A 23662-nucleotide genomic window follows, 5' to 3' on the forward strand; every position below is an offset into this window, starting at 1 on the left:
GGCTACTAGGAAGTAGCAGTGACCTTTATACTCCGAAGTAGCAGTGACCTTTATACTCCTGTAAGAAGGCGGAGCCGAACGGAGTGTACCACATAAACAATAATAACAGGTGGAACACCCAAACCCTAACCCCAACAGTAACAAGAGTAACATATGTACAAGTACCCATAGTGGTAACCATCTATGGTTCACCACATTCACCCCTCCTTTAAAACCAAAGGCCGGTGGGGTAAGGAGACAATACGAACTGTCCACATGTTCACAAGTTCAGCCGTATCGGGGGTCCACACCGTCTCTGCGACCTCCGCAGCACTGGCTCCAGTGCCGGTTCTGGTGACCGTGGTGATGACCCTCTCTCCGAGGTGGTGTCCACTGACTCCTCCAGTTCCTCACACGCCTGTCGACCTCGAGGTGGCGACAATCTCCTGGACTCAGGCAAGCTGTACACGGGAGTAAGAGGATTAAGTTGAGGTCCCGATGCTGCCCGCGCCGTGTCAGGAGGGGAGAGAATGGGCAAAGGAATCCTAACCAGGGGTGCAGGAGTGACGGGGGTTTCCAGGTCCCCTGCAGGCGCCAGATCTCTGATAGAGACCGTGTCCTCTCGCCCGTCAGGATATGCCACATAGGCATATTGAGGGTTGGCGTGGAGGAGATGGACCTGTTCAACCAAAGGGTCGGACTTGCGGGCCCTTACATGCTGCCGCAGGAGGACAGGTCCTGAGTACGTCAACCAAGACGGCAGTGAGGTCCCAGAGGAAAACTTCCTAGGGAAGGTAAACATCCGCTCATGTGGGGTAGCATTGGTTGCCGTACACAGGAGGGACCGGATTGAATGGAGCGCATCAGAAAGTACCTCTTGCCAATGGGTGACTGGAAGACTCCTAGACCTTAGCGCCAGTAAAACAGCCTTCCAGACTGTAGCGTTTTCTCTCTCGACCTGTCTGTTACCCCTGGGGTTGTAACTCGTAGTCCTACTTGAGGCAATTCCTTTAGAGAGCAGGTATTGCCTCAAGTCGTCGCTCATAAACGACGAACCCCTATCACTGTGGATATAACTGGGGTAGCCGAACAGGGTAAAAGGACTCCGCAGGGCTTTGATGACCGTGGCAGAGGACATGTCAGAACAGGGGATGGCAAAGGGGAATCGGGATATTCGTCAACCACGTTGAGGAAATACACATTCCGATCTGTCGAAGGAAGGGGCCCCTTGAAGTCGACACACAGTCGTTCAAAAGGGCGAGTGGCCTTAATGAGGTGTGCCCTGTCAGGCCGATAGAAGTGCGGCTTGCACTCTGCACAAACCTGGCAGCTTCGAGTTATCGACCTGACATCCTCTATGGAGTAGGGCAGATTCCAAGCCTTTACAAAATGGAAAAACCGAGTGATCCCCGGATGGCAGAGATCATTGTGGAGGGCCTGTAACCGGTCCTCCTGCACTCTGGCACATGTTCCACACGACAGGGCATCTGAGGGCTCATTGATATTCCCCGGACGGTACATGATATCATAGTTGTAGGTGGAGAGTTCGATTCTCCACTTCAAGATTTTATCATTCTTAATTTTTCCCTTTAACGTGTTGTTGAACATGAACGCCACAGACCGCTGGTCCGTGAGCAGGGTAAACCGTTTGCCAGCCAAATAATGGCGCCAATGCCATACGCCCTCCACAATGGCCTGAGCCTCTTTCTCCACAGAGGAGTGCCGAATTTCAGGGCCTTGGAGGGTGCGAGAGAAAAGGGCGACGGGCCTGCCCACCTGGTTAAGTGTGGCGGCCAGGGCGAAATCAGATGCATCACTCTCCACTTGAAAAGGGATGGACTCATCAACAGCGTGCATCGTGGCTTTCGCGATGTCGGCTTTTATCCCTGCAAAGGCGAGGCGAGCCTCTGCTGTCAGGGGAAAAGAGGTAGATTTTATGAGCGGACGGGCTTTGTCCGCGTAATTGGGGACCCACTGTGCATAGTACGAGAAGAAGCCTAAACATCTTCTCAGTGCTTTGATGCTAGTGGGTAGGGGAAGTTCAAGGAGGGGACGCATACGGTCTGGATCGGGGCCGATGACCCCGTTTTCCACCACATTTCCGAGGATTGCTAGGCGGTGTTTGCTAAATACGCACTTCTCCTTGTTATAGGTCAGGTTCAGGAGAGACGCAGTGCGTAAAAACTTCTGGAGGTTTGCGTCGTGGTCCTGCTGGTCATGGCCACAGATAGTGACGTTGTCCAGGTACGGGAAGGTAGCCCGTAGCCCGTTTTGGTCCACCATTCGGTCCATCTCACACTGGAAGACCGAGACCCCATTAGTGACGCCGAAAGGGACTCTTAAAAAGTGGTAGAGACGGCCATCTGCCTCAAAGGCCGTGTATTTGCGGTCCTCTGGGCGAATGGGGAGCTGGTGGTAGGCTGACTTCAAGTTGATGGTGGAGAACACCCAGTACTGCGCAATCTGGTTGACCATGTCAGATATGCGCGGGAGAGGGTACGCGTCCAGCTGCGTGTACCTATTAATGGTCTGACTATAGTCTATGACCATCCGGGGCTTGTCTCCAGTCTTAACCACCACAACGTGTGCTCTCCATGGGCTAGTGCTAGGTTGAATGACCCCTTCCCTGAGGAGCCGCTGAACCTCAGATCTAATAAAGATCTGATCCTCAGTGCTGTAACGCCTGCTCTTAGTCGCGATGGGCTTGCAGCCTGGCACGAGATTTTCGAATAGGGAAGGCGGGGTAATTTTGAGTGTTGAGAGGCCGCATGTGGAGCGCGCTGGGCAATTTGGAGGCTGCTGTTCTCCCACTGAAAGTGGAGGGAGTGGCCCATCGTACTGCAGGGTCACACTCTTCAGGTGGACCATAAAGTCTAGCCCCAGGAGTACCGGAGCGCAAAGGTGCGGTAACACGAGGAGCCTGAAGTTCTCGTAGACTGTGCCCCGCACCGTTAAGGTTACCACACAGCTCCCAAGAACGAGGACGGATCGGGACCTCGACGCCATGGAGATTGTCTGCCTGACAGTTTGCACACGGAGAGCGCACCGTTTTACTGTATCCGGATGGATGAAGCTCTCCGTGCTCCCGCTGTCAAACAGGCAATCCGCCAGGCGCCCGTTTACCTCTATGTCCATCATGGACTTGTCGAGTCTGTGAGGCTTGGCCTGGTCCAGGATGATTGACGCCACTGTTGGATCCCGAGCGTAACTGCAGGCAGCTGAGATAGCCGACGACGAGGACCCCTGCTGGTCTTCTGCGGCCGGTGTCGACCAATCGCACGTGGTCGATGATGTTGAAAACGGCGGCACGCGCAGGTCGCACGTGGCTTGCGTCATCATCATAGGAAATGGCGGCGCCCATGGATCGCACATGGCTGAAGACATCGACGAGGCCGGAGACGAGGAGATGGATCCTGGGGAGTCACACGCAGCACTGCTGGGCTTGGAAGGGGTCTTTGCTCGGCACACTTTTGCATAGTGCCCTTTCTTTCCACAGGCGGAGCAAAACACCGTCCTGGCCGGACATCTCTGGCGAGGATGCTTCGCCAATGCCCAGAAATAGCACCGTGGGCCTCCAGGAGCTGCCGCAGCCGTCAGGTCTGAAGTTGGGAGCATTATCGCGCAGTTCCGAGGAGCCGCCGAGTACAGTTGAGGTGGTGGCTGTGCTTGCCACGCTGTTCCCACGTGGTCGGTGGGGTAGGTTTCGAGACTTCTGGAGGCCGTTTCCATTGCATCGGCCAATTCTACCGTCTTAGCCAGGCCCAGGTTACCCTGCTCTAGCAGCCGCAGGTGAATATAGGATGAGCCGATTCCCGCCACGAACGCATCCCGAATAAGGTCGTTGGTGTATTGAGTAGCCGACACCTCCTTGCAGTTGCAGGCTCTGGCTAGCTGCTGAAGTTCGCGCAGGTACTGTCCCGTAGTTTCGCCGGGCTGCCGCCGTCGAGTGGCGAATAGGTGACGAGCATGAATTTCGTTCGGCTGTTTATTATACAGCTTCTTGAGTAATTCGATAGCATCTTTGTAATTTTGGGAATCGTGAATTGTTGCATACACAGTGTCGCTCACCCTGGCGTGGAGGACCCGCAATCTATCGGCGTCGGACTGGACTGCTGTCGAGGCCTCAACATAATCCTCGAAGCACTTCAACCAATGGTCGAAAGTATTCGACGCCCCAGCGGCACGCGGATCCAAGGTTAGCCGATCGGGCTTTAGCATCTGCTCCATTTTTTTTTTGAACAAAATTTTCAGTGTTTTGTTGTGAATAAAATTGATGCGCGATTGATTCACACGGGAGGCTAGGACGTACCCGGGAAAAAAGGCTTTTATTCACAACAAGATTGGAGCACACTACTTACCAATATTATCCCAGACTAAGGGCTACTAGGAAGTAGCAGTGACCTTTATACTCCGAAGTAGCAGTGACCTTTATACTCCTGTAAGAAGGCGGAGCCAAACGGAATGTACCACATAAATAATAATAACAGGTGGAACACCCAAACCCTAACCCCAACAGTAACAAGAGTAACATATGTACAAGTACCCATAGTGGTAACCATCTATGGTTCACCACACAGGTTAGGGGGCTTGGCCATGCTAAATTGCCCTTATATGTGCAGATTAGGTGGATTGGCCATGCTAAATTGCCCCTTAGTGTCTCAAGATGTGCAGGTTAGGTGGATTGACCATGCTAAATTGCCCTTAGTGTCCCAAGATGTGCAGGTTAGGTGGATTGACCATGCTAAATTGCCCCTTAGTGTCCAAAAATGTGTAGATTAGGTGGATTAGCCATGCTAAATGTGTGGGGTTATGGGGATAGAGCAGTGGAGAGGGTCTGGGTAAGATACTCTGTTACAGGGTCGGTGCGGACTCAATGAGCCGAATATCTTCTTGTGCACTGCAGGGATTCTATGAGGACCTCGATTGAAATACAAAGCTCAGCTCTGCATTAGGCACAGGCACCTGCAGGTTAACATTGCAAGCAGTCAAAAATGGTCAGGATCTGAATAATGAAGTAAATTGCTCTTTTTGACTTGCCACATCAGCACAGGTCAGGTAGGCTTAAAACCCGACCACCCCCCCCCCCCCCCCCCCCCCCCCCATGTATTGATCTGAACAGTTAATCACTATCGGAAATGGCAAATTGCTGCGGCTATGACCTTAAGTAGGTCAACCATTTAAAGTCCACTATCCTGATTCAATCTGCCCTAAATGCAGCAGTACAATACATTCAGTCACACCACAATAAGCAATTACTTTATTGGATTGTCTGACCACCACCTGGAAAGTGGTATTTACAGCTAACTGTTGAAGATGGTGCATCTCATCATCATTCATTCCCCACACATATACACACACGCACACACATATATACATGTGCACATGCACACACACACTCTCTCTCACACTCGCTCACTCACTCACGCACACACAAATATACATGTGCACACACACACTCTCACACTCACTCACTCACCAAAATGTACAAATAAAATATAATAATGATGTAACCTATCCATTGAATTAATATTAACAGTTGGTGATGACGACCATAGTGGTAATAGCTATTCTTAATCTCTTCAGCACAAGGCTCTGTTATCTCAAAGGAAATAATTCAATTGATTCTAACCCTTGGCAGGACTGAGGTGGAGTTTGGGGCAAGGGCAATGTGAATAATATTTAAAAGCTTATCGCTCACTCCTGCTGCAACTGAGCTGGCTGCTATTTAAACTGTTCCCTGCAGTTTGGTGGCTGAGATGCCTCCCGATTGTATGGAACTCAGGATCCTGTGATGGAATTAGCACGCCAGTGTGATTTTAAACTGACTAGGTAGCGTGCAGGTTCAATTCCCGTACCAGCTGAGGTTATCCATGAAGGCCTTGCCTTCCCAACCTTGTCCCTCACCTGAGGCGTGGTTATCCTGTGGAGCGGCACGGTGGCGCAGTGGTTTGCACTGCTGCCTCGCAGCGCCAGGGATTTGGGTTCGATTCCCGGCTTGGGTGACTGTCTGTGTGGAATCTGGACATTCTCCCCGTGTCTGCGTGGGTTTCCTCCGGGTGCCCCGGTTTCCTCCCACAGTCCAAAGATGTGCGGGTTAGGTTGATTGGCCGTGATAAATTGCTCCTTAGTGTCAGAGGGATTAGCAGGGTAAGCACGTGGGGTTATGGGGATAGGGCTTGGGTGGGATTGTTGTCGGTGCAGGCTCGATGGGCTGAATGGCCTCCTTCTGCACTTCAGGGATTCTATGATACTATGATCCTCAACCTTGCCCCTCGCCTGAGGTGTGGTGATCCTCAGGTTAAATCGCCACCAGTCAGCTCTCCCCCTCAAAGGAGAGAGCAGTCTATGGTCATCTGGGACTGTGGCGACTTTACCTTTAGTGGGGCCCCCTCCTGCCGTGTAAAAACCTCACGGAAATTGGCTCCTGGTACTGAATGATTGAGGAGGTCCTAGGCGTGGAGAGCCATTTAGGAATTCTCTCCCCCAGCAAGCAGTGGAGGCTGGGCCATTGAATGTATTCAAGGCTATTGTTAGATTGATAATAATAAAAACAGAAAATGCTGGATGGACTCAGCAGGTCTGGCAGCATCTGTGGAGAGAGAGACAGAGTTAACGTTTCAGATCTAAATGATCCTGCTACAGATTTTTGATTTCCAAGGGAATCATGTGTTATGGGGTGGGGATAGAATCATAGAATCCTACAGTGCAGAAGGAGGCCATTCGGCCCATCGAGTCTGCACCGACCACAATCCCACCCAGGCCCTATCCCCATAACCCCATGTATTTACCCAGCTAATCCCCCTGACACTAAGGGGCAATTTATCAAGGCCAATCCACCTAACCCGGACATCTTTCAGACTGTGGGAGGAAACTGGAGCACCCGGAGGAAACCCACGCAGACACGAGGAGAATGTGCTGACTCCGCACAAACAGTGGCCAGAGCTGGGAATCGAACCTGGGTCCCTGGCGCCGTGAGGCAGCAGTGCTAACCACCGTGCCACCATTCCGTGTTCTTTCCTCCTCCCCCCCCCCAACCCACCCTCTCCCAAACCCACACCCCCCCCTCCCCCCCCCACCCTCTCCCAACCCCCCCCCCACCCTCTCCCAAACCCAGATGGGGGCTGGCAGGAAAATGGAGCACATTGGGAGGGGTAGGGAAGGTTAGACAGTTGTTCAGTGGAGGAGGGGGATTGAGAATTTTCAGCCAGGGTTGGGGGAGGGATTTTGAGAGCTTTTAGCGAGTGTGGAGGTAGGTGGACATAAGAACATAAGAAATAGGAGCAGGAGTAGGCCATCTAGCCCCTCGAGCCTGCCCCGCCATTCAATAAGATCATGGCTGATCTGAAGTGGATCAGTTCCACTTACCCGCCTGATCCCTATAACCCCTAATTCCCTTACCAATCAGGAATCCATCTATCCGTGGTTTAAACATATTCAACGAGGTAGCCTCCACCACTTCAGCGGGCAGAGAATTCCAGAGATTCACCACCCTCTGAGAGAAGAAGTTCCTCCTCAACTCTGTCCTAAACTGACCCCCCTTTATTTTGAGGCTGTGCCCTCTAGTTCTAGCTTCCTTTTTAAGTGGAAAGAATCTCTCCACCTCTACCCTATCCAGCCCCTTCATTATCTTATAGGTCTCTATGAGATCCCCCCTCAGCCTTCTAAATTCCAATGAGTACAAACCCAATCTGCTCAGTCTCTCCTCATAATCAACACCCCCTCATTTCCGGTATCAACCTGGTGAACCTTCTCTGCACTCCCTCCAAGGCCAATATATCCTTCCGCAAATAAGGGGACCAATACTGCACACAAGACAAGTTGTGGGAGGGGGGGAGTCATATCCACCAATTAAAAAAGCACGGATGTTTAAAGGGATCGATGCAGTTGTCAAAGCCCAGGCCAGCCCCATGAGGCTGATCCAGAAGTGGTGGCCCCAACATCCTGTCCTGTCGCGACCCACAGTTTGGGAACCCCTGACCCAGAACTGGCACACACACAGGGCCTTGGAGAGAAGAGAAACAATCCCGACTTATGTTCTTATCCCATACAGGATAAATTACTGCTCTGTGAATTTACAACCCTATCATCAAATCTGTATTTCCATGGGAGCGCCTGCGACATTGCATGCCTATATATCTTTGTTATCAATGGGCTTCTTACCTGTGCAGACTCGCATTCTGCCTGTTCATCATCGTGAATACAAGAGGGAGACGTACCTTGTTTATATATTGTTCAGACTAATGGATCACGATGGGATGAATCACAGGCCAGTAATTCATTCCATGTAATCTGTTCAAATTTCACTTTGGATCACATTTGCAACGTGGATTTACCTCCAACTTACTGTTGCTGTGATGGAAGACACGGGTGATGCAGTAGGCCGATCTGTCACATTTCGTGGTCGCACGAGCGACAGCGTTATCCCTCGCGATGCAAGCTGCATCCATTGTGGTGTGCTGACACTGAACCCTGCAATGCAATGCTTCCTAAAAGGGAATGATTCGGCTCCCGAAGGTGTTCCCTCATCCAGTCTGCACTCAAGGCCATCATTCCACCCAAATCCCTTTCCCATTTGCAAAGAGACAAGAAGCCGCAGTCAAAAGGTACTCAATAATGTCTTCGATGGTCTGCTTCACTGAGTGATGATGATGTCACTGACCCGTAGCAAGACTGGCAGAGATAGGGCACGGTGCTAAATCTTCTGCTGGCCTGATATTAACTGTACTTGCCGCTCCAGACACCATCCTTCCCAGAATGTTCATTTTTCCTTCTGTTTTTAATTTCACTGGCTGGGATTTTATGGCCTCACGCGCCCCGACATGGGAAAATCCCGCCCGAGGTGAACGGACCTTGCCATTGTCCACCCCTCGCCCTCTTCGATTCCCGTGGCGGGCCGGGCGGTAAAATTCCAGCAATTGCATCTGATAAGCCTCACTTCATTTTCCTGTAAATATATTAGCGGGAGGCAATTAATACATTTTTACTGCGCTTATTCGGACTGAGGGCGGCACGGCGGCACAGTGGTTAGCACTGCTGCCTCACAGCGCCAGGGACCCGGGTTCGATTCCCGGCTTGGATCTGAGAGTCGTCTGCACGATCTCCCCATGTCTGCGTGGGTTTCCTCCGGGTGCTTCGGGTTATCATTAATGTCCCAGTCTGTGTCTATAGATATCACTCCATTCTTCCAGTTCCAGATGTCGGAATTCTCTCAGACTAAAGACCTTGGTGCTTATCTGTGAAGATCTTTTTTTGTCTCTGATAGCAACTTATGTGATATTTAAACTTATCTGATTATTAATCCTTTCACTCTGAATCTCTGTTCTGTGAAATTCACCATCACTCCCCTGCTTTCCCACAGTCCGAAAGACGTGCTGGTTAGGTGGATTGGCCGTGCTAAATTCCCCCTCAGTGTACCCGAACAGGCGCCGGAGTGTGGCGACTAGGAGGTTTTCACAGTAACTTCATTGCAGTGTTAATGTAAGCCTAACCTGTGACACTAATAAATAAACTTTAAAAAACTTCAAGCTGAAGAACGTTTGAACATGACCCCAAATTGTCCGACCTGCATTTTCAAACTTTTGCAGTCCTCTGTCTGTCAAATTCACGCAATACTTCTGTGTTTAACACGTTATCTTTGGACTGCACAATCAATTTTGTATCTTCACATTTTATGCTTGCTCCCATGCGAAGCGCAGTTATGCATATAAATCATATAAAGAGCAGGCATCGATGTGATAAAATATGTCATTTCAGATATTACTTATGCATCAGCCGCACATTGTGTGCTTTTGGTTAGTATTCAGTGCTGACTGCGAAAACATTTTTCAAGAGCAGCGCTGGTCAGTTTGGTACCAGATGTCCTTATCGCTGTTTCCAGCGCTGCGTGTTTATAATTATGGTATCAGTCATGTTTTGTGCATGCTGAATTTTTAAACAACACACTGCCTCGGTAAGATTTATTGAGAAGATGAAACTGAGATTCTCTGAATGACCACCCATTTTTAATATGCGTTAGCAGAACACAAATCAATACTGCATCATATCCACGATATGTAAAATATGATGTTGGGCAGAATTTATATGAGGTGTTATCAACTTTATGCAGATGGGCAAGTTCTCAGCGCGAGGTGACTTTCCATTAAAACTCATTCCAAACATGCTTTGAAACTTGGGTGCAGTCAGATTTGAGATGCAACAGAGCAGGGCAAAACGAAATAAGCAAACCTGAAATCAAAGTAAATTTCATACAAGTAGTGAATAACAGTGCAGTCAACAAAATAAGATAATGTATCCATTCAACTTGTTCCCATTCATGATTCATAATGTCCCCGAGGATGGTGACCTAGAGACAGTGGAAAACCAATTAATTTCACAAGTTATAGAGGAAACTGACTTGCTTCCAGTTCTAGGAATTGGAATTCAAGTCGGGTTGGTGAAAGATACTCTGATAAATCTCATTCAATCCGGCCGGGTGCCCTCTCAATCACTCTATCCAGGTAAATTCTCACACAATTTATCCAGGTATATTCTCAAACCCTCTACCCAGGTAAATTCTCACTCACTCTATCCAGGTAAGTTCTCGCTCACTCACTCTATCCAGAATTCAGAAATACACAAGCAGTTGTAGTTTCCAATTTGATTACAGGTAATTAGCATATACCAATCAAGGTATAGGAGTTATCTCTATCCACTCATTAGTAATGATTAAGGTTACATCATTCATAAGGTACAGATAATTAGGGCGGCACGGTGGCAGAGTGGTTAGCACTGCTACCTCTCAGTGCCAGGGACCCGGGTTCAATTCCGGCCTCGGGTCACTGTCTGTGTGGAGTTTGCACGCTCTCCCCGGGTGCTCCGGTTTCCTCCCACAGTCCAAAGATGTGCGGGTTAGGTTGATTGGCCGTGCTAAATTGACCCTAGTGTTAGGGGATTAGCTAGGGTAAATATTTGGGGTTACGGGAATAGGGCCTGGGTGGGATTGTGGTCGGTGCAGACTCAATGGGCCGAATGGCCTCCTTCTGCACTGTAGGGATTCTATTATTCTATGATATTAATATAATTCACACTCACCTCACATTTATTTGATTATGATATCCAATCAGCATGAAAACTTAATCATGTTAGCTGACCTAATTCATCATTGTTACAAGTTATCACTGATGCCCCAGTTTGTGTCTGTGGATATCACTCCCTTCCAGTTCCAGATATCTGAATTCTCTCAGATTAAAGGCCTTGGTGCTTATCTATGAAGACCTTTTTTGTCTCTGATAGCAGCTTATGTGATTTTTAAACTTATCTGATTATTAATCCTTTCACTCTGAATCTCTGTTCTGTGAAATTCACCCCCACCCCTCTGCTTTCAGATATTGCCCCAAGTAAAAATCGGCTGTCCAAAAATCTTTGTGACTGATATTGGAATCCACCAGCAGTGCAAATAGGCTGCTAGTGAATCATCAGTTGAATTTGCACCTTGCCCAATCTTCTGTCCACACTGAGGTTGACTGAGATATAGTTCAAATTTGTTTAAAAGCAAAACGCTTTGGATGCGAGTTCTGTAGAAGGGTCATATGGACTTGAAATGTTAATTGCGTTTCTCTCACCACAGATATTGGCAGGCCTCATAGAGTCGTACAGAAACAGGCCCTTTGGCCCACCATGTCTATGTCAACCATCAAATACCAACCTATATTAATCCCATTTACCAGCACTTGGTCCATAACCTACTATGCCTTGGCGATTTTAAGTGCTCACCCAAATGTTTCTTAAATGCTGTAAGAGTACCTGCCTCCACCACCCTCTCGGGCAGCACATTCCATATTTCCGCCACCCTCTGGGTGAAAAAATAATTCCTCAGATCCCTCCATACTACTTACTCCTCACCTTAAACCTCTGCCCTCTGGTCTTGGACACCTCTGCTCTGGGGAAAAGATTCTTATGATCTACCCTATCTATGCCTCTCATAATTTTATAGATCTCTATCAGATCCTTCCTCAGCCTCCTCTCCTCAAGGAAAACAAACTCAACCTATCCAATCTCTCCTCATAGCTGAAACTTTCCATCCCAGGCAGCAGCCTGGTGAGTCTCCTCTGCACCCTCTCCAGTGCAATCACATCCTTCCAATAGTATGGCGATCAGAACTGCACACAAAATTCCATCTGTGACCTAACCAATGTTTTATAAAGTACCAAGATCTCCCTGCCCCTATATTCTATGCCCTGGCTAATGAAGGCAAGCATTCCGTATACCTTCTTCACCACCCTATCTACCTGTGCTGCCACCTTCAGTGATCTATGGACTTGTACACCAAGGTCTCTTTGTTCCTTAATACTCCCCAGTGACCTACCATTCATTGTGTATATCCAACTGTATTAGACCTCCAAAAACCTCACACTTATCAGGATTAAATTCCATCTGCCATTGCTATGCCCAACTTACCAGCTGATCAATATCAGTCTGTAGCCTCAGACTATCCTCCTCACCGTCATCAACACCACCCATTTTCATGTCATCTGCAAACTTACTAATCACACCTTCTATATTCACATCCAAGTCATTAATGTATAGAACAAACAGCAAGGGTCCCAGCACCGATCCCTATGGTACACCGCTGGTCACAGGCTTCCAATCACCAAGGATCTCCCTTTGCCTCCAATAAGCTAATTTTGGATCCAATTTGCCTTGGATACCATGGCCTCTAATCTTTTGGACCAGCCTTCCAAATGGAACCTTGTCAAAGACCTTACTGAAGTCCATGTAAACCACATCTACTGCGCTACCCTCATCAATATATTTATTTACCTTTTCAAAAAACTCAACTAAATTAGTTAGGCAGAATCTCCCACCAGCAAATACATGCTGATTATCCCTGATCAATCCCTGTCTTTACTGATTAATCCTGATGTGGAGTTGCCAGCGTTGGACTGGGGGGGCACAGTAAGTCTCACAACACCAGGTTAAAGTCCAACAGGTTTATTTGGTAGCACGAGCTTTAGGAGCGCTGCCCCTTCAACACGTGAGGCAGGTGACAGGCACTCACCTGATGAAGGGGCAGCACTCCAAAAGCTCGTGCTACCAAATAAACCTGTTTGATTAATCCTGTTCCTCAGAATTTTATCCAATAGTTTCCCGACCGCTGGCATTACACTAACTGGCCTGTAATTACCTGGCATATCCTTGTTGCCCTTCTTGAATAAAGGTACCTCATTAGCTATCCTCCAGTCATCAGGCACTTCACCTGTGGCCAGCAAAGATTTAAATATCTCCGTCAGGGCTCCTGCAATTTCTTCCCTTGCTTCCCATAGCAGCCTGGAATATATCTCATCAGACCCTGGGGATTTGTGCACCTTTGTGCTCACTAAAACATCGAATACCTCCTCCTTATTAATCTTAACATGCTCTAGAACTTCACCGTCCCAACTGAAATCTCCAGCTACAATGTCTTTCTGCTTAGTGAATACAGGTGAAAAATATTCATTTAAGACCTCGCCCACATCCTCTGGCTCCATGCACAGATTGCCCCTTTGGTCTCTAATGGGCCCCACTCTTTCCCTGGTCATTCTCTTGCTCTTAACATATTTATAAAATACCTTGTGGTTTACCTTAATTTTAACTGCCAATTCTATTTTGTGGCCCCTCTTTGCACTCCTAATTTCTTTTTTAAGCACCTCCTATACTCCTTATACTCCAGAAGGGCCTCCCCTATTTTCAGTGCTCTATACCTACCACATGCTTCCTTTTTTTTCATTATCAAGCCCTCAATATCCCTTGACACCCAGGTTTGCCTGGACTTGCCGCCCTTGCCCTTCACTCTTAGAGGAACATGTTAACCTTGAACTCTCACTATTTCACTTTTAAAAGACTCCCACTTTCCAAATGTAGATTTACCTGTTAGAAGCTGCTTCCAGTCTACATTTGCCAGATCCTGTCTAATGATATTGAAATCGGCCTTCTCCCAATTCAGACACCCGATTTCTGGACTATCCTTATCCCTTTCCATAGTGACATTGAAACTTACAGTGTTATGGTCACTATTCCCAAAATGCTCCCCCATTGACACTTCAACCACTTGCCCGGCTTCATTCCCAAGGATTATGTCTTGCACTACCCCATCCCTAGTAGGACTATCTACGTACTGGCACAAGAAGCTCTCCTGAACACGCTTTAAAAATTCCACCCTGTCTAATCCTTTCACACAAAGATGAGTTCAGCTAATATTGACAAAGTTAAAATCCCCAACTGCTGAGTATATCCAGCATTTTCTGCTTTTAGTTCTAACTTGTTGTTGGAGACTCGTTCCCACGTCTCACTGTCCCTTTTACTTGGTTAGAAATTAAAAATTTTGACAATATTTCCAAGTCAATGGAAAATAAATACCAGTGGGGTGAAAAGTCAGCTGCCAATTCAGTTAGTTTCGGTCTGCTAATGGAACCAGTTTTAACCAGTTTTAGCTCCTTTATCCGTCTGTCAATCACCTAATAAAGAAAATATTTTTTTAATTCATTTGTGGGACATGGGCGTCGCAGGCTGGCCAGCATTTATTGCCCATCCCTAGTTCCCCTTGGAGGGCAGTTGAGAGTCAACCATATGGGGCGGCACGGTGGCACAGAGATTAGCACTGCTGCCTCACAGTGCCAGGGACCAGGGTTCGATTCCCAGCTTGGGCCATTGTCTGTGTGGAGTCTGCACATTCTCCCCTTGTCTGCGTGGGTTTCCTCCGGGCGCTCCGGTTTCCTCCCACAGTCTGAAAGACGTGCTGGTTAGGTGTATTGGCCGTGCTCTAAATTCTCCCTCAGTGTACCTGAACAGGTGCCAGAGTGTGGTGACTAGGGGATTTTCACTGTAACCTCATTGCAGTGTGAATGTAAGCCTACTTGTGACACTAATAAATAAACTTTAAACATTGCTGTGATGTAGGTCAGACCGGGTAGGGACGGCAGATTTCCTTCCCTAAAGGACATCTCGTCATCTAGAGACGAGTCACTCACTATAAAACCTTTAAGGCTGTACAGAAAATCTCATGACTGTTATCATTTTCTCTGATGTGGAGATGCCGGCGTTGGACTGGGGTAAACACAGTAAGAGTTTTAACAACACCAGGTTAAAGTCCAACAGGTTTATTTGGTAGCAAATACCATTAGCTTTCGGAGCCCTGCTCCTTCGTCAGATGGAGTGGAAATCTGCAGATTCCACCCTGTTTAATCCTATCTGCAGATATCCGCTCGGATAATCACCTAATTCTGCTCCTATATCTTATCGTCTTACATTTATTGTGAAAAACTGCAGTTTTCACAATAATACCACTCGGCCATCACCTCCCCGACTTAATGTCTGCACGAAGAGTATTTTATAAATGTTGAATTATAGCTGAATCCAGCGCTAATGCTCCTTTTCTTCATGAGTGTCGAAAGGAAACACAGGTGGCTTGCCCCTTACCATTTCAACACACTCAATCTCGCCACAGAGAAAAACATGAGAACTTGCCTCGAAGTTTGGACTGATTTGACGTATCGCTGCTAAGTTACAGCATGATAAAAAAAATCGCCAAAGCTCCTAACGAAGCAAATAATAGAGGTTGTTTGGAGAAGTGAGGCTGGAAATGAAGTCAGTCATTGCCCGAAGGGGCTTGAGTTTCCAGCCAGCAGCTGCAGAGGACTGGCAACTCTTTATTTTGAGGACTCGCCCTCTTTCTAAACTCCAAATTGTTCTGTGGAGCTCTGCAAGGCAGTGCAAGGAAAGGAAACAAATAAGATGTTCAAATGAATCTAAACCCTTTGTTGCCGATTGTAAAAAGGGCAGTAATGGAGAAAGGGCATTGTCCTTGTGGAATGTCTCACACTGGGTGCATTTTTTGCAAGAAGGTGCTGGAGTTTCTGAAAGGATCTTTTGAGGATGTGCTGTGTATCCTGAGGGTATCCGTCTAATTTGAGTCCAGATCAAAGCGACTCGGCTGATAGCTCGGCACTGTATTTCATCTTGGAGCTCCAGGGTTTGAGCGAGATATTGCATGTCAACAAATAGGAACTGCTTATTTATGGAGTGCAAAGAACAAAGGAGTTAAATTGTATTCTGCAGAGGTACCAGTGAAATAGATATCCCTCAACAAGACCTGAGAACTCTAGGCTTGCACTTAGCTTCCTGCACTGATCTATCACAATATATTTGTCCTTTGTCTCAACTTGAAATGTAAGACTATAAGATATAGGAGCAGAATTAGGCAATTCGGTCCATCAAGTCTGCTCCGCCATTCGACCAGGGCTGATGTGGGAATAGATTAATAATAATTTTCAATTATCTACTTCTAAAAAGAAAATGAATTCCTCTCTGATAAAAGTACCTTTAAGAAAGATAGCCACTTGGTTCTGAGCTTGGTTCAACAACACATGGATAGATCAGGCAACTGAGCTTGTGCTTCCTTTGTGGCTTTCTCTTCAGCTTTTAATATGAAGCAACCGTTCAAGCTTATTGAGGAACTGAACACTCTTGGGGCAGAATTTTCTTGGGTGGGACACGGACACGCAAAGGTCCGTTGACCTCGGGTGAGATTTTCCAGCCTTGGGGCTAGTGTGACCGGAAAATCACACACTTGATGTCAATCCCACTCTCCTACTTTGGATTCCCTTCGCAATAGGACCCAACAGTGATCTACTACGGAACCCAACAGGGGTCTACTGTGGATCCCAACAGGGTTCTACTGCAGATCCCAACATGGATCTACTGCAGATCCCAATGTGGATCTACTACAGAGCCTAAACAGCCTAATCTACTGCAGATACCAACAGGGATGTACTATGAATCCCAACATGGATCTACCGTGGATCCCGACATGGATCTACTGTGGATTCCAGCATGGATCTACGGTGGGTCCCAACATGGATCTACTGTGGATCCCAACATGGATCTACTGTAGATTCCAAGATGGATCTATTGTGGAGCCTTAACAGCCTAATCTACTGCGGATCCCAATAGGGTTTTACTACAGATCCCAATAGGGATCTACTGCTGAGCCTAAACTGACTAATCTACTGCAGATCCCAACAGGGATCTACTGCTGAGCCTACATCAACAAGTACTGGATCTCCTCAGGGCTGTGTACTTTCAACTTTTTATCCTCTACACAATCAGAGCACAGTGATATGCTGATGATACAGTGCTTGTGGGTCTCATAAACAATGATGATGTAAACTATCAGTCAAGTGGGTTATTTTTAATTATAAAAGGCACCATTTTGTTCCTGATTCACAAGGCACAGGTTGGGAGGACTTCAAACTTCGATGCACAAATGATTCAGTGGCGAGATTTGCAAAATGGTGCAATAACAATTCTCTTAAACTGAACGAAGAGAATCAGTTATCGACATTATGAAAAAGCCAATTAATGGTACTGGTCGGAATTCTCCAACCACTCCCATGGCTGGGATTCTCCGATCCTGTTGCAGTGAGTGGGGATTTGGCTGTGCGCCAAATTCTCTGTTCTTGCTGGCGACGGTGGCAGAGTGTACGACATCGGAGAATCCCAACCTTTGTTCCTGTGAAGATTTATGGGGCCGTGCCTGCACTCACCCCGAAACCAGAAAATCCCGCTCGAGGACCTTTCCATGGTCCGTCCCTCATCCACTCTGATTCACGTGGCGGGCGGAACGGGAAAATTCGCCCCATGATGTGGACTTTGAAATAATTACTAGCCACAAGTATCTAAGTATCTAAGGTTGGTGGGGTTGTGGATAGTGTAGAGGGATGTCAGCAGTTGCAACGAGACATAGATAAGATGCAAGACTGGGCGGAGAAGTGGCAGATGGACTTCAACCCAGATAAGTGTGTGGTGGTTCAATTTGGCAGGTCGAATAGGATGGAAGAATATAATATTAAGGGTAAGATGCTTGGCAGTGTGGAAGAACAGAGGAACCTTGGAGTCCCAGATAGAGGCTGTGGTTAAGAAGGCATATGGAATACTGGCCTTCATCAATAGAGGAATTGAGTTTAGAAATCGGGAGATAATGCTGCAGTTGTATAGGACCCTGTTCAGTCCCCACCTGGAGTACTGTGCCCAGTTCTGGTCGCCTCATTACAGAAAGGATGTGGAAGCCACAGAACGGGTGCAGAGGAGACTTACGAGGATGTTGCCGGGATTAAGTGGTATGCCTTATGAGGATAGGTTGAGAGAGCTAGGTCTATTCCCCTTGGAGAGGCAAAGGATGAGAGGTGACCTGATAGAGGTGTATAAGATGTTGAGAGGTATTGATAGAGTGGATTCTCAGAGGCTTTTACCCAGGGCTGAAATGGTTGTCACACGGTAGCACAGTGGTTAGCACTGCTACTTCACAGCTCCAGGGACCTGGGTTCGATTCCTGGCTTGGGTCACTGTCTGTGTGGAGTTTGCACGTTCTCCTCGTGTCTGCGTGGGTTTCCTCCAGGTGCTCCGGTTTCCTCCCACAGTCCAAAGATGTGCGGGTTAGGTTGATTGGCCGTGCTAAAATTGCCCCTTAGTGTCCTGGGATGTGTAGATTAGAGGGATTAGCGGGTAAAATATGTAGGGATATGGGAGTAAGGCCTGGGTGGGATTGTGGTCGGTGCAGACTCGATGGGCCGAATAGCCTCTTTCTGTACTGTAGGGTTTCTATGATTTCTATGACAAGAGGTCACAGGTTTAGGGTGCTTGGGAAGTAGGTATAGAGGAGATGTTAGGGGTAAGTTTTTCACTCAGAGGATGTTGGGCGCGTGGAATCGGCTGCCGGTAGTGGTGGTGGAAGCAGATTCGATTGAGTCTTTTAAGAGACTTTTGGATAGGTTCATGGAGGTGACTAAGATAGAGGGTTATAGTTGAGCCTAGAAGGTAAGGAAATTGTTCGGCGCAACTTGTGGGCCGAAGGGCCTGTTTGTGCTGTAGCTTTTCTATGTTCTATGTCAAAGTGGATGATATGTAGAATTGGAATGAGCTGTGTACAAATGTGGTGGCCAAGGGATGTACATGATCATACAACTGCAGGTAATTAAAATCTTTCTGAGGAGCTCCTGGAACATGAAACTCTTCTGGATGACTGCAATTGAGAATGTTATCCTTTTTGGATGTCTCTCCCAGAAGAGTGGCCTTAGTAGCAGACTCTTTATCAATACAGAGATAATTGAACCAGCCAGGAAGGGTGTTTTATAGAATCCCCACAGTACAGAAGGAGGCCATTCGGCCCCATCGAGGCTGTACCGACCACAATCCCACCCAGGCCCTCTTCCCGTAACCCCGCCCATTTACCCTGCTAATCCCCCTGACACTAGGGGCAATTTAGCATGGCCAATCAACCTAACCCGTACATCTTAGGACTGTGGGAGGAAACCAGAGCACCCAGGGGAAACCCACGTGGACACGGGGAGAACGTGCAGACTCCACACAGACAGTGACCAAGGCCGGAATCAAACCTGGGCCCCTGGCGCAGTGAGGCAGCAGTGCTAACCATTGTGCTACCGTGTGGATCTTCCTTCACGAATTTTGATCAAAGTAAAGATCGTCATAAACAATGAGAATCACCCCGTGCCTTAGTATTAATAGTTGATCTGTTCAGGGAAAAGGCAACAATCTCTCAGATACAGAATAAATTGGTTCTGGAACTCACTCCTTCTCTGCAAGAGCTTTTCACAAGTGTTTAATGTGCGGATGAGGATAAGAACTCGGGGTGGGATCCACTGTCTGGTTATTTTAATGCATTGGAATAGTTTTAATACACTTTAATTAAAGTTATACCTCTATGATAGGGTACTTTTTCTTCCTTTTTTATTGTTATTATTCACTTAAATGTAATTTTGAATGAACAAGCAATATACCCGCAATTAATTTCCTCATGTACAATAAAATGAAATTGAATTGAATTAAATTGACTTAATTATTTATCTATTAAATAAGATTGAGCCCAAATGAACTCAGAAAATGTTGAGTTTCAAAGGAATTCATTACCACATGGAGAAAAATATTTATTGTAAGTCTGCTTTCATTGTTATTCCAATAACATCAGTAAACAGTGGTTAGCACTGCTGCTTCACAGCGCCAGGGACCCGAGTTCGATTTCCAGCTTGCGTCTCTGTCTGTGTGGAGTTCGCACATTCTCCCCGTGTCTGCGTGGGTTTCCACCGGGTGCCCCGGTTTCCTCCCACAGCCCAAAGATGTGCAGGTTAGGTGCATTGGCTATGTTAATTTGTTAATTTGGGGGCCAGTGGAGGGTTGCCCCAGGCATTGCCCCCTAGCACTGCTCAAGGGGCAAAGTGCCAATGCCCAGGGGGCATCTTGGCACTGCCCAGGGGGCATCGGGCAATGACAAGGGGGTGGGGCCTAATGGGCAGGGCCTGTTGGGGGCGGGATTCAAATCCAGGTCCCCAGAACATTAGCTGAGTTTCTGGATTCATATTCTAGCGATAATACCACAAGGCCATTGTCTCCCCAATGTATGTTATGATTGACGTATATCAGCTTGAAGATTTGTTTGCCAATATCCCCTAGTGGTTCCAGAATCATGCCTACAGCAGGAAGTCGCATTCCTCCAGGCCCACAGAGTGGTGTATCTGTTTTTTTGAACCAGAGGTCTCTCAGCCATGATTCTTTGTCCAAGAGGACCATAACACTGGCTCCGGTGTCCAATTTAAGATTTGTGAGATGACCATTAACCGATGGATGGGATGGAGGACTGACATATGAGGGGAGATTTGTCAGTTAGGATTGTATTCGCTGGAGTTTAGAAGAATGAGGGGGGGGATCTCATAGAAACCTATAAAATTCAAACAGGATTGGACAGGGTAGATGTAGGAAGGCTGTTCCCGATGGCGGAGGAGTCCAGAACCAGGGGTAAGTGTAAAGGTACAAGGTAAACCTTTTAGGACTGAGATGAGGAGAAATTTCTTCACCCAGAGAGTGGTGAGCCTGTGGAATTTGCAACCACAGAAAACAGTTGAGGCCAAAACATTGTGTGTTTTCAAGGAGTTAGATATAGCTCTTTCGGTAGGAGGGGCTCAAAGGATATGGGGGAAAGGCAGGATCAGGCTATTGAGCTGGATGATCAACCATGATCATACTGAATGGTGGAGCAGGCTCAAGGGCTGAATAGCCTACCCTAGCTCCTATTTTCTATGCTTCTATGTTAAGTCCACCCCTTCTAAGATCTGTGGACTCTGCAATCCGTGAGTATTCAACATGGACCTCCACCTGATCTCTGGAGTCCTCAGCCGCACAGTGGAGTTTTCTCCCTCTGCCCTCTGTTTCCAATTCTGCAACGGAGCTTCTCTCGGGCAATCTCTCTCTCTCTCTGTGTCTTCATTTCAGCTTTCAGTCAGGTCAGAATGCTGCTCCCACTATTTTCCAGATTTTGAATTTCTGCTCCAGTTTCTTTGAGGTTTTGGATTTTTCCACGAGTTACCACCATATTGTAGGATGTTGGATACCGTTCAGTGGGTATTAATGAAGTTTTTGTAGATTAACCATATATATTTATTAACGACATGAGTTCCGTGCATGTATGCAGTAAAAGGGTTCAAGCTGGGAGCTGTCTCCATGCTGGCTTGTGCGCACGGCTCTGTCCAACACTCGACTGACCCCTAGGTGTGGGTCATGTGTTCTCTTACATCAGTATATGGGCGTTACTGTACTCAGTCCCACGTTAACCTTGTATGTGCCAGATCCTTTTACTGCAGGTGGGATGTGAGCGGATGAGCTTTGAAAAGGCTTGTTGACTTTTATGTGACTTTGTTTCCCCTTTCAATATTGGTGCTAATACTTTAAAATAGCAACTTGAACGGTTTGTGAGCGATGCCGCTATTTGTACTCATCTTTGAACAAAGACTAAATGACCAACGAAAGAATTCTGATCAAGTTATTTTCATCGTAATTGAATGGTTCCTTTTTCCCTCTGTAGAACCAGGCTGAGGCCCACTATAAAGGTCACAAACACGCCCGAAAGCTCAAGGCACTGGAGGCTCTGAAAAATAAGCAGAAAACTGCAGCATCCAAGGAAGATGATACGGCGCAATCCATTCACAACACTGATGATACCATGAGTGATCCAGAGAAAACAGGTTAACTGCCCAATTCCTCTTAGCAATGGCCAACTTCGTGCTTCTGATACTTTTAAATCTTTTGCCTAATAATTGAAATGTAACAAATGGTTTAATGGAATTAATTAACCATTTCATTTCGGAACTAGCAAAATGATCTGTTGAAAATACATTTGTTTCAAGTTTATTTATTCGTGTCACAAGTAGGCTTACATTAACACTGCAATGAAGTCACTGTGAAAATCCCCTAGTCTCCGGCGCCTATTCGGGTATCACTGAGGGAGAATTTAGCACGGCCAATGCACCCTAACCAGTACTGTCTTTCGGACTGTGGGAGGGAACCGGAGCACCCGGAGGAAACGCACGAAGACGCGGGGAGAACATGCAGACTCCGCACAGACAGTGACCCGAGCCGGGAATCGAACCCGGGTCCCTGGCGCCGTGAGGCAGCAGTGCTAAGCCACTGTGCCAAATTGAGAATGCACAACAGGCATCGCAGAGAAAGATTGCAGCTGTGACTTTGTGGGCTGAATTTTACGGCCCCGTCACGGGAGGGGATGGGGCTGGAGAAAGCGGCGAGCCAATCAAAAGTCCATTCACTGGGGCGGGAGCGGAAAATCCCGCTGGCCGGAAATTCCATCCTTTGCGTTTTATTCAGTGAATTGCAGCAGAATTGAATCTGAAGCAGCGCATCTTCAAATGTTCACGTTCCAATTACTGGTATCCAGATTCTCACTCCCCTGATAGAATATTCAGCAGAGCCCAGGGCAAGGAAACTATTGAGGATCAGAGAGCTGTAAGTAGTTTATTTCCAAATGTTCAGCTCTCCGCTTAGATGCAGGTATCAAACCATTGCCTCCAAACAGAAGTTTTGCAGGAGGTTCCGTTTTGAATTGGCAATGATTTGATATTTGCACTTGGTAAAACACCAAGTAATACATTTTTAAAAATTCATCCCTGGGATGTGAGCATTAGGAACATAAGAATTAGGAGCAGATGTAGACAAATTCAGCCCTTCGAGCCTGCTCAATCAGATCATGACTGATCTCACCCTGGTCTCAAATCCACCTCCCCACCTGTTCCCTATATCCCCTTATCACTTTTTTTTATCAGAAACATATCTATCTCCTTCTTGATACCATTCAACGATTCAGACTCCACCGTGCTATGGGGCAGCGAGTTCCACAAATTCACCACCCTCTATGAGAAGTACTTCCTCCTCATCTCAGTTTTAAATTTCAACCCATACCTATCACCTCTTGTTCGAGATTGCCCCATAAGAGGAAACATTTGGTCTACATTTACTTCACCAGTCCCTATTAAATCCCAATCCCATTGCTGGCAAGGTCAGCCCTTTCTGCAGCTTCCTTAATTGCCCTTGAGAAGGGAGCAGTGAGCTGCTTTCTTGAACTGTTGCAGTCGCTCTGGTGTTGGTACACCTACAGTGGCCCCACCACCCTCACCCCGCTCCAAGCCCAATCCCTTAGTCTGAAGCGCGGACTCCCATGAAGTTGAGTTCAGAGATTGTGCTCTACATTGTTTTGCACAATTTTTTGTATTGATGTTTTTAATTTTGCACAAGAACGCAAGGTATAGGAGCAGGAGTAGCCCACTCACCCAGCTACTCACCTCCATGTAGGTGGCAGATAGAGCAGAGAGAT

At 47.3% G+C, this 23662-nt stretch overlaps 1 protein-coding gene across 1 annotated transcript in view; it reads left to right on the plus strand.

Moving 5' to 3' along the window:
* The window catches only part of znf385c (zinc finger protein 385C), a 105818-nt gene that overhangs the window by 42733 nt on the left and 39423 nt on the right, over positions 1 to 23662 (plus strand). The window contains exon 3 of the mRNA XM_078222958.1: positions 21863 to 22022. Coding sequence (XP_078079084.1) covers positions 21863 to 22022 — 160 coding nt within the window. The remainder of the gene's footprint in view (positions 1 to 21862; positions 22023 to 23662) is intronic.

The sequence above is a fragment of the Mustelus asterias genome, chromosome 11, assembly GCF_964213995.1.
Source record: "Mustelus asterias chromosome 11, sMusAst1.hap1.1, whole genome shotgun sequence".
In the NCBI taxonomy this organism is placed as follows: Eukaryota; Metazoa; Chordata; class Chondrichthyes; order Carcharhiniformes; family Triakidae; genus Mustelus; species Mustelus asterias.